This window comes from Bufo bufo, chromosome 2 (assembly GCF_905171765.1).
Source record: "Bufo bufo chromosome 2, aBufBuf1.1, whole genome shotgun sequence".
NCBI classification, from domain to species: Eukaryota; Metazoa; Chordata; class Amphibia; order Anura; family Bufonidae; genus Bufo; species Bufo bufo.
The window spans coordinates 437,235,257-437,257,044 of NC_053390.1; the positions used below are offsets into that span (position 1 = coordinate 437,235,257).

The 21,788-nt window shown below is 41.6% G+C and overlaps 1 protein-coding gene across 1 annotated transcript in view; it reads right to left on the bottom strand.

Annotated features, from left to right (window-relative positions):
• The window catches only part of CPAMD8 (C3 and PZP like alpha-2-macroglobulin domain containing 8), a 177,633-nt gene that overhangs the window by 121,530 nt on the left and 34,315 nt on the right, over positions 1 to 21,788 (bottom strand). The window contains exons 9-15 of the mRNA XM_040417458.1: positions 19,979 to 20,063; positions 19,739 to 19,847; positions 10,405 to 10,632; positions 10,066 to 10,236; positions 9,723 to 9,851; positions 8,520 to 8,712; positions 4,884 to 5,056 (exon numbers count right to left, since the gene is read on the bottom strand). Of these exons, the coding sequence (XP_040273392.1) occupies positions 4,884 to 5,056; positions 8,520 to 8,712; positions 9,723 to 9,851; positions 10,066 to 10,236; positions 10,405 to 10,632; positions 19,739 to 19,847; positions 19,979 to 20,063 (1,088 nt within the window). The remainder of the gene's footprint in view (positions 1 to 4,883; positions 5,057 to 8,519; positions 8,713 to 9,722; positions 9,852 to 10,065; positions 10,237 to 10,404; positions 10,633 to 19,738; positions 19,848 to 19,978; positions 20,064 to 21,788) is intronic.

The following is a 21,788-nucleotide window of genomic DNA, read 5'->3' on the forward strand; positions in this document are numbered from 1 at the left end:
CGAGGGTGGAAGAAAGCGATGCTTGCTGAGCAGTGCAGATTCACACTACGCAGACACTGACAATGTCAATCCACACAAATTGGTGGACATCTGTGGCTTTAAAGGAGGAACTCTTCTGGGTGTAATGACATCATTGACGATTTCTCATCGTGAATCTGCTCTGGACAGAGTTGAGTATTCAAACTGAGAGCAATAAACAGCATTACACTGTGGGGGGCACTTAAGGATACATCACTGTGTGTGGGGTTCACTTAAGGGGACATCATACTGTGTGGGGGGCATTTAAAGGGTATTTCTGTGTGTGAGGCACTTAAGGGGGCCTTATGTGATATGAGGGGCACTTAAGGGGGTATGGTGGGCACATAAGGGGGTATGACATTGTGTGGGGGCTTCAAGTGATCTTTTTGCTGTGAGGAGGCATTTAGGTGACATCCTACTGTGAGGATGGACACTTATAGGCATCATACTACATGCAGAGGCACTAAAGGCACATCATACTTTATGCACTGAAGGGTGCATCATTCCTGTCTAAAGGGCACAACGTGCTATCATTACTGTCTAGGGAGAACTAAGTGACATCACTATTGTGGCACTAGGTGACACCAAGAGGACACTCTTACTGTGTTGGGGCACTAAGGGAGAATATTTACATTGTAGGGAGCACTAAGTGGGCACCATTACTGTGTGTGTGTGGGGGACGACGACGACAAAGTAGATTGGGCAGGATTAGAGGCTTGGCTACTTGCCACTGGTGTTTTATTTCCTGCTTGGACCTTCACTCGACAGCAGACCTAGGTATGTGGATCTTTACAAAAAGTTCTTAAGTACCCATTTTAGACAAATGCAAGATGTTTGTAAAAAAAAAAAAAATCACAGTCTTGGATAGCCACTTTAACTTGTAACAAATGCTAGTGAGTAATATGTATTTTACAACTTTTCTGTAATTTAACATGCATTATATGACAACCAGGGAAGATTTGTCTTTCTATACTGTAAGTTGGCCGGAAGGATGTGCATTCTGGCATTTGTTTATATTCCACCTCCATTCTCGTTCTCAGTGCTGAATTCTCTGCTAACATTTATTGACAAATGGCCAGAATGCCCCACATTGATTATTGGGGATTTCAATTGTGTTATAAATCCGGTAGTAGACAGGGTCGCTCTGGGCGTGGAGGGAGATGTCCCGGTTCAGGGATCCCCCTTGACTCGTTTCTGTTTGGAGGCTGGGTTTGAGGATGTTTGGGGAGGGCTGGGCCAAGGGAGAAGAGTCTTTTCATGTATTAGTAAATCAGGGAGATCTATGTCTAGAATAGACCATGCACTGATCAATAAAAAATATCTACGACATGTAACACGAATGAAGTACGAGACTAGGTCACTCTCGGATCATCTAACGATACTCCTTGAATTCTGCCTGGCCCAGGATAAACAAATAGGGAGGTCTCCTTTTAGACTAAATCCCTATTGGCTATCACTAATAAAGGATCATGAAATAATACAAAAGGAAATAAACCAATTTTGGTTATCTAATCATGGGTCAGCTAGAATTCAGGTGGTATGGGACACTTTTAAGGCCTATATGAGGGGAATAATGGTCAGTCATATTGCAAATTTAAGAAAGGAGTACAGGAAAAACGAGAAAAATTTTAAAGAACAAGCGTCCTTAGCTACACAATTTTTTCATATAAATAGGACAGAGGAAAATAGGTAAAATATGCAGAAGAGTGTACAGGCATACTCCGACCTCTTGTTGGATAAGGCACAACAGAGCCTATTCTTTAAAGGGCAAAAATACTTTACTGAATCAGGCCGCCCAGGGAAACTCTTATCTAGGGTGATCTCCAGTCAGGAATCCCCCAAAAATATAGATAATATACGACTCCCCCATGGGAGGATGGTTAGGGGACACGACTCCATAGAGAGGGCCTTCCTTGATTACTTCTCAGACCTCTATAGAGCCGATTGTAAGATCACGGATGAATTGATGGACTCCTATCTTGATGGTATAGCTTTTCCCACTATTACTTTGGCGCAAAGGAAGGTACTTGAGGCCGATCTCTCTATCCAGGAGCTGGAGGGCGCAATTAAACTATGTGCAGGTAACTCCACCCCTGGCTCGGACGGACTTCTATACGAATTTTATGTCAGATATAAAGAGGATGTTTTCCCTAGACTGTTGGAGGTCCTTGCTGAGTCGGTGGAGGAGGGGAACCTGCCGGGTTCAATGATGGAAGCGGTAATAATATTAAGTCTAAAAAAAAGTAAGGACCCCGTAGATATGGGATCCTATAGACCGATTTCACTATTGAACGCCGATGTAAAGCTCCTGGCGAGGATTTTGGCGACAAGACTTTCTGGGGTAATCGCCTCCATTGTCCACCCGGACCAGAACGGTTTTATTCAAAACAAAGGCACTCATCATAATCTCCACCGGCTTTTTGCCAATATACAGGCCCCTGGTGGGTCTGCTCGCTCCATCCTATCCTTAGATGCCTCAAAGGCCTTCGACAGGGTGGAGTGGCGGTTTCTGTGGAAGGTTTTGGCGAGGATGGGCTTTGGGGAGAGATTTATAAATATGATTAAGGCACTTTATAGGTCCCCTACGGCCAGGCTGAGTCTCAATGGGAGCCTTACTTCGAGCTTTGATCTAAATAGAGGTACCCGGCAGGGTTGCCCACTATCTCCACTTCTGTTCGATATCTACATTGAGCCTCTGGCTCTGGCTGTTAGGCAGGATCCTCAAATTAAAGGTTTTGGAACACTAGGAGAGGAAGATCGTATTTCTCTATATGCGGATGATGTTCTTTTCTTTGCAGATAACACAGAGATAACTGTCCCAAGAATTATTCATAATGTTAAACTATTTGGTGGGGTATCAGGCCTAGATATAAACTGGTAAAAGACTATTCTGATGCCAATAGATTCAGTGACTCAAGAGGAACCCCTGATAACCGAGTTAGATCTGGTTGATACCTTTCAATACTTGGGTATGATGATATCTCCCAAGGTTGAAGACTCAGTATATCTTAACCTGACCCCATTGATAACCAAAATAAGAGCAAAAATAGGGACTTGGCTAAGACTTCCCTTATCCAGAGCAGATCGAGTTTCACTGGTTAAAATGGTAATTCTACCTCAACTTCTTTATGTTCTTAGGAATCTACCTATCTGGATAGAGGATAAATATTTCAAATTAATGGAAAGAGTAATCAACGATTTGATCTGGGGAAGAAAACGAGTGAGACTCAAATTGGAATACCTTTATAAGCCTTTGGACCATGGGGGTCTAAACCTCCCATGTTTCAAGGGCTACTTCATTGCCGCCCAGTTATGGACGTGCAGCGAATGGCCAAATAGCACCTTCTTAACTAGCCTAGTAAGAAGCTCTCCACATAATAATATATTTACGCTTCTGGAATCAGGGTTATTGACTAATAGGGACCGGGAGCCTAAAGGGACTATAAAACTACTAATGAAAATATGGGCTGTTACTAGAGAATGGTTGGGAGTAAAAGGATCACTCACATTCACGCCTCTTTGGCACAACACTCACCTACAGATATTAGATGGGATAGCACAGGATCAATTCTGGCAAAAAAATGGGATTCTTTCCCTGGCACAGGTTGTTAATAACGGAAAAATCATGCCGTTTGTGGAACTCTCACATAGTGTACAGAATTTGTCATGTTTTAGGTATTTTCAGCTTCGTTCGGCACTTTTTAGCTTAGATGATAAATCACTGTTAGAAATAGATAATTCCTCTCCGCTAAATGAGCGGTTTGGGAAGGCACCAGTAAGAATGAAGATTTCAAATATATATATATAAATTATTAATTAATTCACGGTTTTCCGAGACACAATCACCAGGGCAAAAGGCTTGGGAGAGGGATTGCCCAAATATACAAAGTGTAGGGTGGGGGAGTATTTTTACTAACCCAGATGTACTATCCCATAACTTCAATCATGTCCTAATACAGTTCAATATTTATCATAGGCTATATGTTACCCCTACTTGGCTCAACAAGTGTGGAATAAGAGATTCCTCCAACTGTCCTCGATGTGATACTGCCGTTGCGGATTACATACATATGATCTGGGCATGCCCAGAACTCGGGGCATATTGGAGCGGTATTAACCAGTTTCTTACTTACAAACTAAAAACACGGATTCCTCTTGAGCCACAATTGTTTTTACTGAATGATCTCTCGATATTAACTAGTCATAAACCCCAAAAGATCCTAATAGGCAGAATATTACTATTGGCCAGGGTCCTGATCAGTCGGAGTTGGTTTGCACGTCAGGCCCCAGAAGTAAATAAATGGATAAATCTGGTCAATAAGGTGAAAAATTACGAGCGGATTCTCTATAAGCAGAGGGGTGGAATTGAGAAATGGGCTAAGATATGGGACGGCTGGTAACTCTGATAGGACTGTACAACTGTAAAAATTACTATTTTTTATTATATTTAGTTCCCCCCCTCTTCTCTCCTCCCTTCCTTTATTTGTTCAAGGGGGGTAGTGGGGGAAAGTGGGGGTGCACGCATCATATGCTGGGGGGGTTAAGGGGGGGAAAAGAGGTGGGGGGGGAAATAAGGGGGTTTGAAAATGTATACTAATTTCCAATTATATTTTTGTGTACTGTTTGTATAGTAATAAAGATGTTAAATTGAAAAAAACAAACAAACATGCATTATAAAGCTTCCCAATACAAGTTCTCCGATTAAAGAGCCAGATGAAACCAAGACCTCTAACACTTTCATGACTGCTCAGCCCCTTTCACATGCTACGCATATGAGTACCTGTAGGTTTTCAATAAGAGTCACAAAGAAACAGAGAAATAGCTGCTGATACGCATTGCATTTACTGTAGATAGCCAAAAATTACCTGGTTCTCAAAAGCTGGCTTCACCAAAATCTGGGTGCTGTCAGTAACTCCTTCTCCATTCTCCCTTACGTAATAAACCAAAAATCGGCTCAGAGGCGCCATAGTATGAGTGACAGGGAAGTGGACGTGCGTTATCCACACCTCAATGTCACTAGAAGAGAGATCTGTTGAAGCTGAAAGAAATTATAGAAGCTAAAACATTTCTGGGAACATTACACAACAAGCAAAACATCATGTCCTGGTGACAGAACTGTAATGCAAGCAGCAAAGCCTAATGACTGCAAATGGAAAAAAACTAGCTTGTTATTGGAATGGATCAGAAGAAAGGGTCTTTTGGAATGTAGACCTCATCTGAAAATCTTTGTGCAGGCAAAGGGTCAATCAGCTTATATCATGATCATGCTGTTTATTGTAGGTGTGGAATACTGGAACATATATATAGCATATATATATCAGTAAAGATAACAAAGACTTCAAAAAGTAATCACTTTGCACTTACAAATAAAACATTATGCTCTAACACTTTAGGTTCCTTTCCCGACAAATATATGGCCATATAGTTTCCCCCCCCCCAAAAAAATTACTTTTTTCATGTCAATTTTAGCAATTTTGAATAGCAAAGCATCCCACAAAATGCCATACAGAAAAAGCAGTACTCAAATGCCTATGGGTTAAGCGTGCACTAAAGGACATATGTTCAACCCATGGAAACCTATAGGTACATCAAATTATGCAATCCAGCAGCGGTGGTCATGTTTGAACGATATAAGAAATATAGGAAAAAGTGACGTCCTTTCTGGTGGCCGGGACTGTAGGATTGCTTTTCCTTATAGTGTGCAAGCACGATCACCACTGCTCGATTGCAGGGTGATTGTAACCATGGAAACGAGCAGTGTATACTGTGATGGAAAATGAATCCAGCCAGCAAAGGAGGCAATACGGAAAATAACAATACATTAGTAAGTGGCTTGTATTAAGCTTTCTCTACATAATAAATGCTATTTGCTGAAGTGACACAGCCCCTTTAAGAAGTGCCTATGGGACCTCAATGACACTGTCCATAATAATTCTATAAACTAGTGAAAATGCTGTATATTTCGCATACATGAGCTGCAGATTCTGATGGTCCTCCTCTTCATGAAGACCACCAATAATCAGCTACAAGGCATGCCAGCTGCAGGGGATCTGATGGTTTAAGAAATCTACAAATTCTAAGCATATATATGGAAAAGTTTATTATTATTATTATTACTATTATATATCTGTCACGGTCCCTCCCGTGACAGAGGTTAGAATATCCGAGAGTCTGGCTGCACGTTAGGTTATCTGACAGCCTATCTGTTTTCACTTGTTGCAGTGTTGTTGTTTGGAATGACCACACCTCTTGTCTCAGGTGTATCTTGTGGTCATTACTGTTCCTCTATTTAGTTTGGACTCACACTTCATACCATGCGGTTGATATTATCTGCCTGGAGTTGGAAGAGCTGGTGTGTGGTCCTCATGTGAGTTCCTGCTCATCCATTTTCCATTAAAGATAAGTGTACTTCCCTTTGTATTTTGTTGTTCCCATTTGCTCGTTGTTTACTAGGCCTCAGGGAGACGCTGGTTCGTTCATCTGGGAAGGAACCAGTGGTCTCAGACCCTGTCACTACTCCTAGGGATATTCAGGGTTACTAGGGCCTAGGTTTCCAGTGTATGAATATTCCCACCTTCAGGATCTATTCACTGACAGGAGTCAGGGCTAGGTTTAGGGGTTCCTAGGTGGTGACCTTTTCCCTTTCCCTAGCCTTGAGGTCTAGTTTCTGGTCATTTTCCTTCTTTTGTCATTCTATGTACCTCCCCTCCCCCTACATTGTGACAATATCACTAGCATACCCAAACAATCTTATATTAGGAGCGTGCACAATGCAACCATTTGCTATGGATTTGAATTCCAATAGAAGTCAATTCAAATATTATCTGACTACTGATGTCCTATTTGACTTCAAATTAAAACTCAAGTGCTTTCTATTGTTGCATAACCAATAAATGTTTCAATAGGTCTGGGGCTGGACAGTGATATGTAGTGTGATAAAGAAATATGTGCTACTTGTGTACAACTTACTGTCATGTGACTATTTTACAGCAATGATTTGGCGGTAAAAACACAGCCTAGTAACAGAATAGTCACTGGCGAGTATCATGTCGCATGTGCCTTACATTAAATTCAAAGGAATAAAAGTCGTGAGCGACTTGTGACACAAAATCCTTCAGGTCTGGATTTTTTGTTGCGCGTGTTGGTGGAATGTCATGTGTTGCAATGTGACACCACTGACATTTTATTACATGCGACTTTTATGTCACAAATGTCACTGTGTTGCCTCAGCCTTAATCTTCTTCCACCTGAAGGCAATGCATTATTAAAAGAGAAGGATCTGTGAATTTTCAAAAATGTGCAAAAGTGTTAAAGGGAATGTGTCACCAGAAAATGACCTGCTGTTTAAATCCCTTTTTTTATATTTAGCATATTTTTAAAGAATTTTTGATGTTTTAAATTTTCCATGTATTGCATATATTTAAACAAAAAATATAAAATCCTGCAATTTTTGCACTGGCCACTATGTCTAATAATTGGCGCCACTTCTTGGTCTGCACAGATCACTTTACTGCAGTTAACTCATTCTAATCCTGGCTGTAATGATATCATCTCTGTGTATAGATAAGACAGAATCCACCATTCACAATAGGTGATTGTCAAATCTTATCTATTCTTTCCTTGCAGGCTTGGACTGGCACACAGTGGTACAGGAGAATCCCCTGGTGGACCCCTGAGCAAGGTGGGCCCCTAGTCTCCCACCAGCTGCACAAGTGGCATATAACACATTAAACTTACTGCACTAAATACATATATTCAATGTACAGCACCTCAACCAGCCTATGTTCATATAACAAACTTGTTAGATTATTTATTATATTTGAATGTATCCATACGGTGGGCCCCCAAAATAAATTTTACTGGTGGGCCCTAGGTACCCCAGTCCGACACTGCTTCCTTGTACAATGACCTCTGCACAGGTCACGGAGCATGCCTAGAAAACTGTCCTATAAGGCCTAATGCACACAACCGTATTTTGCAGTCCGCAAAAAACGGATCTGCACAAAATACGGATCACGTCCCTGTGCATTCCGTATTTTGCGGAATGGAACAGCTGTCCCTAATAGAACAGTACTATCCTTGTCCGTTATGCGGAAAATAATAGGACATGTTCTATTTTTTTGTGGAAAGGAAATACGGACATATGGAAATGGAATACAGACAGAGTAACTTCCGGTACGGACACGGAAACAAAGTACGTTCGTGTGCATGAGGCCTAAAAGTCAATGAGGCCACCTCCTGACCATTGTGTCTATGGACCATGGGGCTGTTGTAGAGCAATTTTCTTAATTCTTTCTAAATGCTGTTGAAAATAGCTCAAGCAAGATGGCCGCCCCCATAATCATGTTCAGGAAACGGAAGAAATAAATCTGCATTCAGATTAGAAAAAAAGGATATGTGCTACTATCTAATATTAACTGGCAGATTTTTGGTGACACATTTCCTTTAAGGCCTTGGCTTAATATTTAAAGATAAGTAATTGGCATGTTAAAAAAACATACCTGGTTCATTCTCCGCCGTTTCATTGAAATCCTTGTCAAAGGTAACAGATGAAGATCTCTTTGCCCTATGTAGGGTGATATTTGCAGACTGTTTCCCAGAAAGCACTATGTTTCCACGAGATGCAACCTCATAGTGCAAAGTGAAATTACATGGACAGGTGGACTTCAAAGCAATCAGGGCATCCTCACCCACCTGCCATCAGGAGAGGTGAAACAAGTGACACGAGTCATATTGCACTTTGTCTTCCAACAAAATCAGTATAAAAGAGCGGCATTGCAAGACAGTAAAAAAAAAACACTATAATTCAAGAGCACCAGAAACTAGTTCTTAAGATGTTCTTCGCAATGATTATTAGAGACCTCTGTATATTCAAAGATCAGAGTAATTAATATAAGGCACATTATAGAAATATTTGTTTCTGCTTTGGTTACATTCCCAATTAATCTGACTAAACCTTGAAATTGCATCGTTCAAATTTTTTATTTAATGCATAACCCATTGCTCTTCACCCCCACCGATCAGATACTGATGACCTATCCAGAGGATAGGTCATCAGTGTAAGGCCTCATACAGACGACCGTTGTGCGTTTGCGGTCCGCAAATTGAGGATCCGCAAAACACGGATGGTGTCCGTGTGCGTTCCGCAATTTGCGGAACGGCACGGACAGCCATTGATATAACTGCCTATTCTTGTCCGCAAAACGGACAAGAATAGGACAGGTTATATATTTTTTTAGGACTATGGAACGGAGCAGTGGATGCAGACCCATTGAAGTAAATGGGTCCGCATCCAAGACGCAAAAACTGCGGCTCGGATGCGGACCAAAACAAAGGTTGTGTGCATGAGGCCCAATAGTCTTGGAAGACCCCTTTAAATGAGTATTCATATATAAACCATACACTTTTTGGGGTAGATTTATCAAACTGGTGTAAAGTAGAACTGGCTTAGTTTCCCATAGCAACCAATCAGATTCCACCTTTCATTTTTCACAGCTCTTTTAGAAAATGAAAGGTGCAATCTGATTGGTTGCTATGGGCAGCTAAGCCAGTTCTACTTTACACCAGTTTGATAAATCTCCCTCTTTATCTTGTATGTGCTAGTAAGATCTTATATTCTCCCTTTCTCCTAGAATGAAAACCACAGAAGAAAATGGTGGTGCAGGTTTAAATAAATAAATGGACAGTGTAGTCCATCTACTCACCAGCAGTGGTTTATCAGGTGGCTGAATAAGAAGGTGGCACTTGCTTGGAGAATACCAGCTACTTATGGACAAGTAGTTTGGCAAATATTGTTCTTCTGTAGATTTTCCATCTATAGCTATAACCTTTGACTTTGAAGCAGAGAAAAGGGGATTAACAGCATAGAAATATAAGAAGCCAAATAAATAATACATATTTAGAAATATAAGAAGCCAAATAAATAATACATATTTAGAAATATAAGAAGCCAAATAAATACATATTTAGAAATATAAGAAACCAAATAAATACATATTTTGGCCTGTCTAGCCAAACTAGAATTAATACAGCAACATAGAGCCTTACCTCAAGCCATACATATTGAGCTGCTGTTGGAATGGACGGTATCTGAAACTCAACTAAGCCATTTTGGGATACAAGTTCACTGGTATATACATTGTCTTTCTGGGTAAGCTCAGCTTTGATTCGCACAGTTACTCCATCTGCAGGACTTCCATCTGGATATGTAACTTCAACCTAACAGAAGGCATTTTATTTTTTATATTTCATATATTTATATTTTTATATTTACAATGATATGTATTAAAAATACATAGGATTTGGATGAAATGCTGCAGAAATTTGGATTTACGGATACATGAGCGAATAAATATAATCTACTCAAATCTTTTTGACATAACGTACTTTTCCTTGGTAAGGGAGGCCTGGTTTGAACTGTTTACGTGTATCTTTGGTATATTTGATATCAATCAGCTGCTTTTGAACTGGAGTGGTGTCATCAAAAGTGATCTGTTTGCTCCCATCCACCGCAATTACAGTGGCCCAAATATTCACTGTCCCACGGAAATGCTCTGAGAAGTCAGCTGGCATCATATCCTTGGTGCAGATGTCGAATGTTGCTGAGCCATAAATCTGAATTTCGGAAAATATAAAATTAGTATATACAATGTTGTAATTATGGCTTTAAAGAGGACCTTTCATTACAATAAAAAATGTAAACTAAGCATACAGACATGGAGAGTGGCGCCCAGGGATCTCCCTGCACTTACTATTATCCCTGGGCGCCGCTCCATTCTCCCGGTATAGGCTCTGGTATCTTCAGATTTTCGGCTCAACTGGGAGGAGCCTGCCGGCGTCTCCTTCTCCCAGGCTGTAGCGCTGGCCAATCACAGCGCTCAGCTCATAGCCTGAGAGGTTTTTTTTCTCCCAGGCAATGAACTGAGCACTGCGATTGGCCAGAAGGAGAGAGAAGGGAGAAGGAGATGCCGACAGGCTCCTCCCAGTTGAGCCAAAAATCTGAAGATACCAGAGCCTATACCGGGAGAACGGAGCGGCGCCCAGGGATAATAGTAAGTGCAGGGAGATCCCTGGGCGCCGCTCTCCATGTCTGTATGTTTAGTTTACATTTTTTATTGTAATGAAAGGTCCTCTTTAAACAATAGATCTGAAGGTCAGCATTTGGAAGCATTTGCAATTTTCAGTTTTTCTCAGATCCCAAACAAAATACTAAACATTTCAATAAATATTCAAAATATTAATTGAGTAAAAAATGTAAATAGAAAGCTAGATTTACATGCAAATATTCATCTGATTAATGATCTCAAAATATTCTATTATTTTGTTGCTTTAAAGGGAATCTGTCATCATGATCCTGGAGTGAAGTAATATTGCAGATAAGGATCGCTATATTTTTTATTTTCCTATTGTCCCCCGGTCACCTCTCTGTCAGCAGTCAAAGCTGCGATGAAATACATAGTCCGGACTGCTTTGCCATCCCAACACAATGGAGAGGAGATCCCGACAGTGTACTTCAGCGGTTTTTAAAAGCTGACAACAGGATGGTGGGGAGGCAGTATGAAAATAAAAAGTAGCCATCTGGGCTTCTTATCTGCAGTACTAATCATGTTGCACGGCAGATAATAGTATAAGATCAAGCAAGATTCAGAAATATTGAAAACCTGCAATTACCCAGATGGGTTTTCTCCAGGTAGTCTGGTTCTCTCCCCTATTCCAAAGGTATACTGGTAGTTTAAAGGAAATATGTCACCAAAATGTTATCTCCCAGTTAAAACCAGATAGTAACACATCTCCATCTTGCTTGATTTGTTCTTTAGAAAGCATTAAGAAATTGCTTTATGGCAGCCACATGGGCCATAGACACAAATGGTAAGGAGGGGACTTCGTTGACATCTATGAGAGGGTTTTCTAGACATGCTCTGTGTAGAGGTCAGGAGGGAGTAGATAAGCTGTGATATCACCTATTGTAAATGGTGGATCTGACATTGTAATCCTTCCTGTGATAATGAGATGATTGCTGAAAAATTATATGTACAGCACAAGAATTGGCGCCTATTATTAGGCTTAGTGATCACTATGAAAAGTGCTAAATTTTTTGCTTTTTGTTTAAATATAGATATTGACATGAAAATTTTTAAATAACATCAACAAAAATTCTTTAAAAATATGTTAAACATATAAATGTGATTTAAACAATAGGTAATTTTCTGATGACACATTCCGTTTAAAGGAAAACTGTCAGCAAGATCATAGTGATCCAGACAGAAGTAAGCGATCATCACTGGGGCTATCCTATAACAACCATGCAAACTAATATTAAAGCTATGGAGGAAATTTAACGTTCCCTCTACACCTCATATTGGTGTTAAAAAGTCGCAAAACCCATCCCATTCCCATAAATTACATGCCTCCTCTGGCAGCGCAGGCCCTATCAAGACTGGCATAGCACGTGGCACCGTTGATAAATCAGGGCCTATATTTCCTGTAAATTGTTTCAGTGCTCTGGAGTAAAACAAAGTTTACTAGTATTGTGGGGCAAGTCAATAATTTTTGTTGCCGTGGTTAGGGCAACATGATTTTACTGATAGATTCCCCTTAAAGGGCATCTGTCAGCAGATTTATACCTATGAAACTGGCTGACCTGTGGCATGTGCACTTGGCAGCTGAAGGAATCTGTGTTGGTCCCATGTTCATATGTGCCAGCATTGCTTAGAAAAATCTTAATATGTGCACATGAGCTTCTAAGAGCAACAGTGGTGTTGGCGGTTACACCTGGAGGCCCTGCTTTCTCCCACTCCACTTTGATTCAATGGAGAAATCTATGGCACACCAAAATCTTTTATAAGTGATGCTTTAATACATAGCGTGTAGATTTACATCATTTTGTGTTTAAATGCGGATCCGGAGGGGGGCGTGGCCAAGCTGCCGAGGGAGATGGACGCATAAACCAGAGCTCCCGCTCCTACACTGCGACTACCACAGCAAACGCCCTTCAAAGTGGTCTTTTTCATTAAAATAGACCGTCTGCCAGACACTGGTGAAGAACCCCATGATGACGAGGGGTAAATAAGCGTCTAAAGAGCAAGGAAAGCTGGAATTGTTCTTCAGCAAAGACCGGAGCCAAGATGGCGCCGACGGGGAGACCTCCTCCATGGCCCCGGGCACGAGCAGCACTGGAGGGGTCAAAACTCCATCCCCAAGACAAGCGGAGGAGAGGGAGAAGATACACCGGAGCTCAGAGAAAGTTGTTGCCTCCATAGCATCGACATCTCCCTCCCCCGTTCAACCTCTCAGGTCAGTCGGCCTAGCTCGGGCGCAGGATCCCCGCTTGTAGTAAACGCCGCTCAGGCCTCACCGTCGGCCAGCCCAGAGAAGCGGAGGCCACGGGTCCAGGAGTCCGGTCACCCAAGACACAATATAACGGACACTCTGGAGGAGATAGACTCTCCTTACACAGTTGAGGCATTGCAATCCTTCCCCACCAATGACTTACCCGCTTCCAGCAGCTTAATAAAGCAAATGCTGTTAGCATTCAACAATTCCATGACCGCACACATGTCGAATCTAATATCGCCATTGCAGGCCACAGTCACAGATCTGGGCAATAGAACGCAGCATGTGGAAGAAAAAATGGGGGAGTTTGCCGCTTCTCACAACAACTTGATCGACGAACATGAAGCACTTGCTGCTGAAGTATCATATCTTAAGGCTAAAGTTGCGGATCTTGAAGACAGATCCCGCAGAAATAACCTTAAACTACGGGGGATCCCAGAAAGTGTTGCATCAGCAGATCTGTCTGATTATATAAAGTGCCTATTGAAATTGCTCATACCCTCTTGCTCAGATCGCGACCTGATTATAGACAGAGCACACAGGGTTGCCAAGCCTAAACATCTTGCAGAAGGTACCCCCAGAGATGTCCTTGCTAGGATCCATTTTTACCACATAAAAGAAAGTGCACTAGCGAATGCTAGGAAGAGAGACTGCATGCCGGATCCTTACCAATCAGTTCAGCTCTTTGCGGACTTATCAGCAGCCACCTTGCAGCTCCGCCGCACGCTTTTACCCATAACATCCGCTTTGCGGGCTCACTCTATAATATACCGCTGGGGATTTCCAGTCAAGCTGCTAATCCGGAAGGACGACTCCGTTATTGTGGTCAAATCCGTGGAAGAAGGGAAGAAATTGCTATCCACATGGAACATCCAGACGGATCCTTCTCATGATTTGCCACCTCGAAGCAAGATCGCAACAGAGGAGGAATGGCAGTTGGTGGAGGGCAGACGTAAGAAGAAATACCGTTGAAGGACTTGCTGCCATATTGTTTCTGAAGTTGTAGGAGTGGATGAGTATTCACTTCCCCATATTGGCTGACTATGTTTTCCCCCAACATATTTGAGAGGCGACTACACCTGCCTCTAACCTATCAACCCGATCGCCCGAGTTTAAGGGCGTCTCGGGTTCAGATAGCCTTGTTATTCTTATATTTAGTGTTTTCCTTTTCCTTTTCTTTTACTTTCCCAGGGTTTCCATGCTTGAGTAGAAATAAGCTAGAAGGTGATAAATGTTATGCATATGTAGTAGTGAGAGGTGATTCCTCTTTCCTGAAATATTTGTATAGGCTTTTAACATTGCAATATTTCCATTACAATGGTACTTAAATTAGGTTCCCTCAATGTTAGAGGCCTAAACAGCCCATTTAAGCGCCGCATGTTATGGAAAGAGGCCCTTGATCTTAAATGTGACATCTTCTGTGCGCAAGAGACGCACATACTAGAGAAAGATGCCCACAGGCTCAAGCACAATAGCTTCCCAGTGATCATACAAGCACATGATACGAAAAAGAAGAAGGGGGTCCTCCTAGCCTTTAAAAACACGGTAGCTCATACAGAAGTCTCCACTATCTTAGACCAAAGAGGCAGATACATCATTCATATCTGCTACCTAAATAATGTATTATACACAGTGGTGGGCTTATATGCCCCAAACAAGAAACAGTACAGGTTCCTACAAAAACTACTCAATAAAGTAAACTCAATGCAGAAAGGTAGGGTCATTATATGTGGGGACTTCAACACTGTTCCTGACCTTTCCCTTGATACCACTACCTCCACCAGGAGTGTCTCTGCAAACCTCGCCCAATTATTGCTACACAACTCTCTTTATGACATATGGCGTATTCTACATGCCTCAGAAAGGGACTATACATATTTCTCGGCCTCCCACCGTTCCTATTCTCGCATAGACCTGATCCTAGTAGATGGTAGATCCATCGGCCAGATGCAAAAAGCGGATATCGGGTTGATTACGTGGTCTGACCACGCAACAATCACTGTGGAAATTAAGGAACAGTTCCAACATCCCCCTAGTCAGCTTTGGAGAGCGAATGATTTCATTCTAACACATTCCCATTACACAAAGGAGATCACTAAAGAACTAGAGGAGTATTTCCTCTTTATTTCAGCCTCTGTTTCTGACCCCTCAATGGTATGGCTCGCGCATAAAGCGTACATAAGAGGAGTCTTGATAAAACTAGGCCACATTGACAAAAAGCAGAGGGAGAAAACCCAGAGGGATCTATTAACCCAAATAGAACAGTTAGAAAAAGCTAACAAAGCTGCTCCAAATGTGAATACATCACACACTTTGAGGTCTCTCAGACTTAATTTAAGGGAACTCTTATTACACTCCTACGAACGTGCCCTGAAGAAAACTAAAGCCAGGTATTATTCCCAAGCTAACAAGGCAGGAAGACTACTCGCAAATAGGATAAAAGCTAGATCTTCTAAATCCTGCATAGCCTATTTATGGAACTCCGCTAAATCCCCAAAAATATATGACCCTAAACATATTGCCAATCGGTTTATGGAATTTTACTCCCACCTCTATAATCTGGATCAAGACCCCCTTATCATCCCTCCTTCCCCCACTGACATGGATAAATTTCTGGATTCGCTATCCCTACCCACTCTCGCCACGGAGAGTATAAACTCTCTCACTTCTCCCATAACCGCAGAAGAAATCCTCCGCATAATTCGCCATCTGCCGAGCCATAAAAGCCCAGGACCTGACGGCCTATCTAACATGTATTATAAATTGTATGCCCCAACGTTAATTCCCCACCTTCAGGCTTCCCTGTCTCGTGCTGCATCGGATGGAAGGATGCCAAAAGAAATGTTAGAAGCAATCATAGTGACTTTGCCGAAACCGGGAAAAGACCCGGATACCCCACAAAATTTCCGCCCAATATCAGTCTTAAATGTGGATCTCAAAATCTACGCGAAATTGATCGCGAATAGGCTAGCCCCTATTATTCCGACCTTAATTAACCCAGACCAGGTGGGCTTTGTGCAAAAAAGGCAAATCACGGACAACTCGAGGAGAGTCCTAAATTTAATAGACTACGCGAACAGGTCCGCTAAACCAGCGCTTTTCATTACCCTGGATGCCGAGAAGGCATTCGACCGGGTCAATTGGTCGTTTGTCTTCTCGGTGCTCGAGAAAATGGGCTTCCCCTGCCAGAGGATGAGAGCCATCAGGGCACTATACAAGGATCCCTCAGCACGAGTCTTAGCTAATGGTACCCTATCGGACCCTTTCACACTGTCTAACGGCACGAGATAGGGATGCCCTCTTTCCCCACTTATTTTTATTTTATCCATAGAACCTCTAGCCCAGGCTATACGGAGGGCCCCAAAGATAACGGGCATTCAAATAGGGGATAGACAACACCGTATCTCATTGTATGCGGACGACATCATACTTACACTTACTAATCCTGATACGTCATTATCGTCGGCGATGAATATAATACGTGAGTTTGGTCCCCTGTCATACTATAAGATTAATGAGACTAAGTCACAAGTCCTCCCACTGGGCTTACCTACAGATGAGCTAATTCGCCTACAGGAAAAGTTTCCCCTAGACTGGAGATCAGATGACATTTTATATTTAGGAATCCGTCTCTGCTCCACCCCTCACAACCTCTATAAAGCTAACTTATCCCATTTAATACCAACACTTCAATCTGAACTTAACAATATAGCGAAAACAGAGCCATCATGGATCGGGCGAATAGCTGCGTTCCAACAACACATCCTCCCAAAAATGTTATATCTGTTTCGGACCATCCCCATCCCTATCCCAAACTCCTTCTTTAAGCTATCCAATAAAATGCTCAACAATTTTGTATGGCAAAAGGGCCCACCAAGAATAGCTAGGGGTATAATGAATAGACACAAGAAGAAAGGTGGTCTTAGTCTACCGAACATCTTTGACTATTATATAGCCTCCAGAATCAACCAATTGAGGGCGTGGTGGGTGGGTGACGAGTCCATAAACTGGGTCCGTATAGAACAGTCCCAAGCTCCCTCACACAACCTTAAGGCCTTACTACTAGCATACATCAGTAAGAAATCACCTATCCCGACTCATGCATTTTTCGTCTCATCATCACTAGCCATGTGGAAATTATATGTAGCCAGAGTGGCAAATAATCAGGTGTCATTCTCACACTTAGCCCCAATAGATTATTTATCTCTGCTTACTCCCGATCTGCATTTGGCAGCATGGAAAGAGAGGGGAATACTTTCTGTGGGTGAGTTGCTGACAAACTCACTGACCAAACCTTTTGCGGACTTACAACAGTCCTACGGCATTCCGAGCGGAGAAATCTTTAAGTATTTGAGAATCAAACATATCCTAAATGATACTCCTATGTCAATTGGAAACGGGGTTTTACAACTGTTGAAGCATTGGAACCTTCCCAACTCATCCTCCTCAGGAATCAAAGCTATCTATTCCCTTCTAGGAAACTTTCCTTCATCAAAACAGCCCCATTCATAGCCTGGGAGAAAGAACTAGGTCAATCCTACACTCTCACCCAATGGTCTACTGCCATTGGAATCGCCACGCCCCACCTGCACTGTGCTACCCATTTAGAATCATACATGAAAACGGTGTTGAGATGGTACTTTACTCCTCTCAGACTTAGGCTAATTTACCCAGGGGTTTCCCACACCTGCTGAAGGGGATGTGGCGGAAAGGGGTCCCTGCTTCATATCCTTTGGGATTGCCCCAATCTTAAAGAACTATGGTCCCAAATCTTCCAAACTGTTTCTGTTATGACTAAAGCCCCAATTTTGCCTGATCCTGCTCTCGCCCTGTTATTTTTTAAGTTAAACGAGATCCCCAGAGAGGCAAGAGTGATAAGCTTACACCTTTTTCTTGCTACAAAATTACGCATAGTGACCTACTGGAAAAGCAAGAGAATTCCGTCCCTTTCTGAAATAATAGAATCAGTGGCCACTACTTCAGTATACGAAAAAATGATGGCGTATAAGGACGCTAGGATACATAAGTATGAGATAGAATGGGCAAAATGGGAGATTATACAGGCTCAATCTGGAAGTCCATCCTGATCCCTGACCTATTCCATTTTACAAGGGGCACTTATGTAGGTCAAAACATCCTCATGTGGGTCAAATCACCCTTATTTAGACTCTCTCACAATGACTGGTGCAATGTATTGTGATTATATTTACATGCTATGTTGTGACTTACGGATATCCTCACTCTACTCAGATACCCTAATTCCCTTTCTTCCCTCCCCCCCCCCTCTATTCGTCCCCTACCCTCCTTTATTCCTTGTTCATGGAAAATGATGTAAATCTACACGTACACGTACATGTATTAAAGCATCACTTAAAAAAGATTTTGGTGTGCCATAGATTTCTCCATTGGATTAGACTGACATTTGTCTTCCATGAGCACCCACCGTTGATGGGTGTGCAGGTCTCATTCCTCTGTAATATTGTAATATCCTATACAAGTGTATAGAAGCGATCCGTACCATTGAAATAAATGGGACGGCTTGGGTGTAATTACACCTGCTCACCACGGCAGATGCAACGGCGAGCAGGTAAACAATGAAGAGGAGGCAGCGCTGGCACGGCGCACGCCTTCCCTTCAAACAGCTGATCGCGGGGGTGCCGGGTGTCGGACCCCAGCCTATCTGATATTGAAAACCTATCCTGAGGATAGGTCATTAATATATATAACTTGGACAACCCCTTTAACTATCCAGTGACAGTTGCAATGCACAAGATGGCGTGCTTGTCAGTTTATTACTGGACTACCGCTGTAGCTCAATAGTTAAAATCAACTAAAATTGCTACAAAAAGTCTAGGTATAGCCTTACCTTTACATAGGCCAACAATCAGGGCAATTATTGGCAACCAGTGCGCCCAGGAATGCTCATTCCTAATAACTGCCCTGTGTAAAAGTACCACCGATCACTGAATAAATGAGTAAATACTCTTTCTTCGGGTAATGGCATCTTTCCTGTGGCACAACAAATATCATTGTTTGCTGCCAGCAAACGATGATTCTCTGGGGTCAAAGGATCGTGTCTGCAGACAGGATGATTGCTGCATGTAAAGGACACTCTCCCTCTGCTTAACGATAGGCAACTTTGTATGTTATCTTATGAAATAGAATTCTAAAGCAGGCAAAACACAAAAAGAAAGACCACAGCCATCTCCAATGATAACCCAAAAACAAACACACTTTTTTATGACACAAAAGTCCATGTTACTGACTTGTTCTGGCAGAATTTATCTTCCCTAATGGAACACAAAACCCAAATGAGAGCATGGTAAAATATGCCTGTTGTTTAAAATCAGCAAGAATTAAAAATAAAAAATAAATTCTAGTATCCTACCTCCATGGATTTAAGCACCTGATGTCCAATCTCATGTCTGTAGTACCCAACACCCGTCACAGTCATATTGATTGTTAGTAATCCACTCACAGGCTTCCCAAATGTATATCTAGAATTTGAGAATCACACATGAAATCGTCAGGATTTTAAAACAACTCCTACTCTAAAGAGGAGTGTTCACAAAAGAGTAGAAACAGGATTTTTGAGACATTTTATTACCAAGATTGTCACTTACTGTACCTTGCCAGGATTTTTCCTTTTTCACAAACATTTATATCACGAATGAAGGAAGGTGGACTTATGACCAGCTCAAACTTTGGAAGTACTGAAAAAATAAGAATAAATCAGATATTTTGTATGTCTTGTATGTACAGTATGTGTAGACTATACAGAAGACAGAGCATCTGTCCCCAGGACCAACCTTATTAAACGGGGCATACTGCCTAGCAGGGTTGATGGAGAATAGAATGAGCCCTCTACTGCTGCAAATGGATGTACCTTTGAATATTCATTATTACTTTTATTTTTATGCAAATGAAGTGATCAAGCACCCAGGGGCTTGGCTTCCTCCTCTCCTTGTCGAAACTTCTTCTCATAGCCTGATTGACAAGGACAGGCATCCACACTGTTCAGATGCCTGACAATGAAATCTCATGCTTGTGTCAGTGAAACTTTATTGGCGCATGCGCAGTGAATCTCAGGGGGTACTCCATGCTGAGACCTGCACTGCCCAAGCTCCTATGATGTCAATCTCATTGTGGAAGAAAAGATGCCTGACTTCTCTGATCTATAAGTGAAGCCAAGAGTCTTCTTCTACGGTAGGAGGCTGACATCATTACTGCTTACGAAGTGCAGATCTCAGAAAGGAGAGCCTCCTGAGATCAATTGTACATGTGCCCAGTGAAGCCTTGAGATATTTCAGGGCCAGGCATCTGAACAGTGAGGATGCCAGACCCTTTCAATCAGGACATGAAAGGGATTGGTTTTAGGGGTGAAGAGGAGGAGAAGAAGCGGTTCACCGAGGAGCTAGGCCGGCCCCTCAGTTTTCCCATCACCTAATTTTCATAAAAATAAAAGTAATAATTATGCTGAAACGGTACATCTGTTTGTAGCAATAAAGGGCTCATTTTCGTCACTATGATCAACCCTATTAAGCAGTATGCCTGGTGTAATAGGGTTGATCATGGTCACAGATGTTCTTTTATTAATGGGAGCATTTTTAAAGCTAAATTTCAAACTCTCTTTAACCTTTCCTTTATATCTAGATTGAAATATGAGGCGAAAATTGCAGGAAAGTGCTAAAAAAGTCTATATGTGGTGAGTCATATAATAGGGTGATGTAGGGTATGTTCACATGGCTAAATTTGAAGTGTATTTTATCATTTAAAATGCTCACATTACACATTGACATATACACAAAAAATGCTTTACAATATTTCCCATTATTTTCCCCATTCATATGGCACCTTATTTATGATGTTTTAAAAAAGATACAATAAGAAGTAGCGTGCCACTTCCTGGAGTGATTTATGCAGCACTCTTTCCTATTAGACATTGGAACAGTGTAAAATACTCCTCAAATATGCTGGCTTGTATCTTAAAAAAAATAATGAATTATTATCATAATTATAATTAATTATTATAGTTAATTAAAATTGAAAAATGCATAGAAAAAATGCTAGTAAATGTCTTGTGTTCAAAGACGTCTGTCTCTTATTCTTCAGACAGATGAAATATGGGCTTCTTTATATTACAAATTTTGCACTCTACGTTCCTGTCATATATGATTTGCCAAAAATAAAAAGAGATTACAGACAAGAGGATCTATTTTCCCAATTTTTTTTTTGGGCTGTACCTCAATGGTAAATAAATGGAAAAATCTCTGTTTAGTTAAGACTACGGCCACAAGGATAAAATCTGCCATGAAATTCGTATCAGAAAAACAACCAGGTTGGACTTGATGGACTTTTGTCTTTTTCCAACCTTAACAACTATGTAACTATGTAACCATTTGCCATGGCATATTCCACTATCAAAAAGCCACCAATAG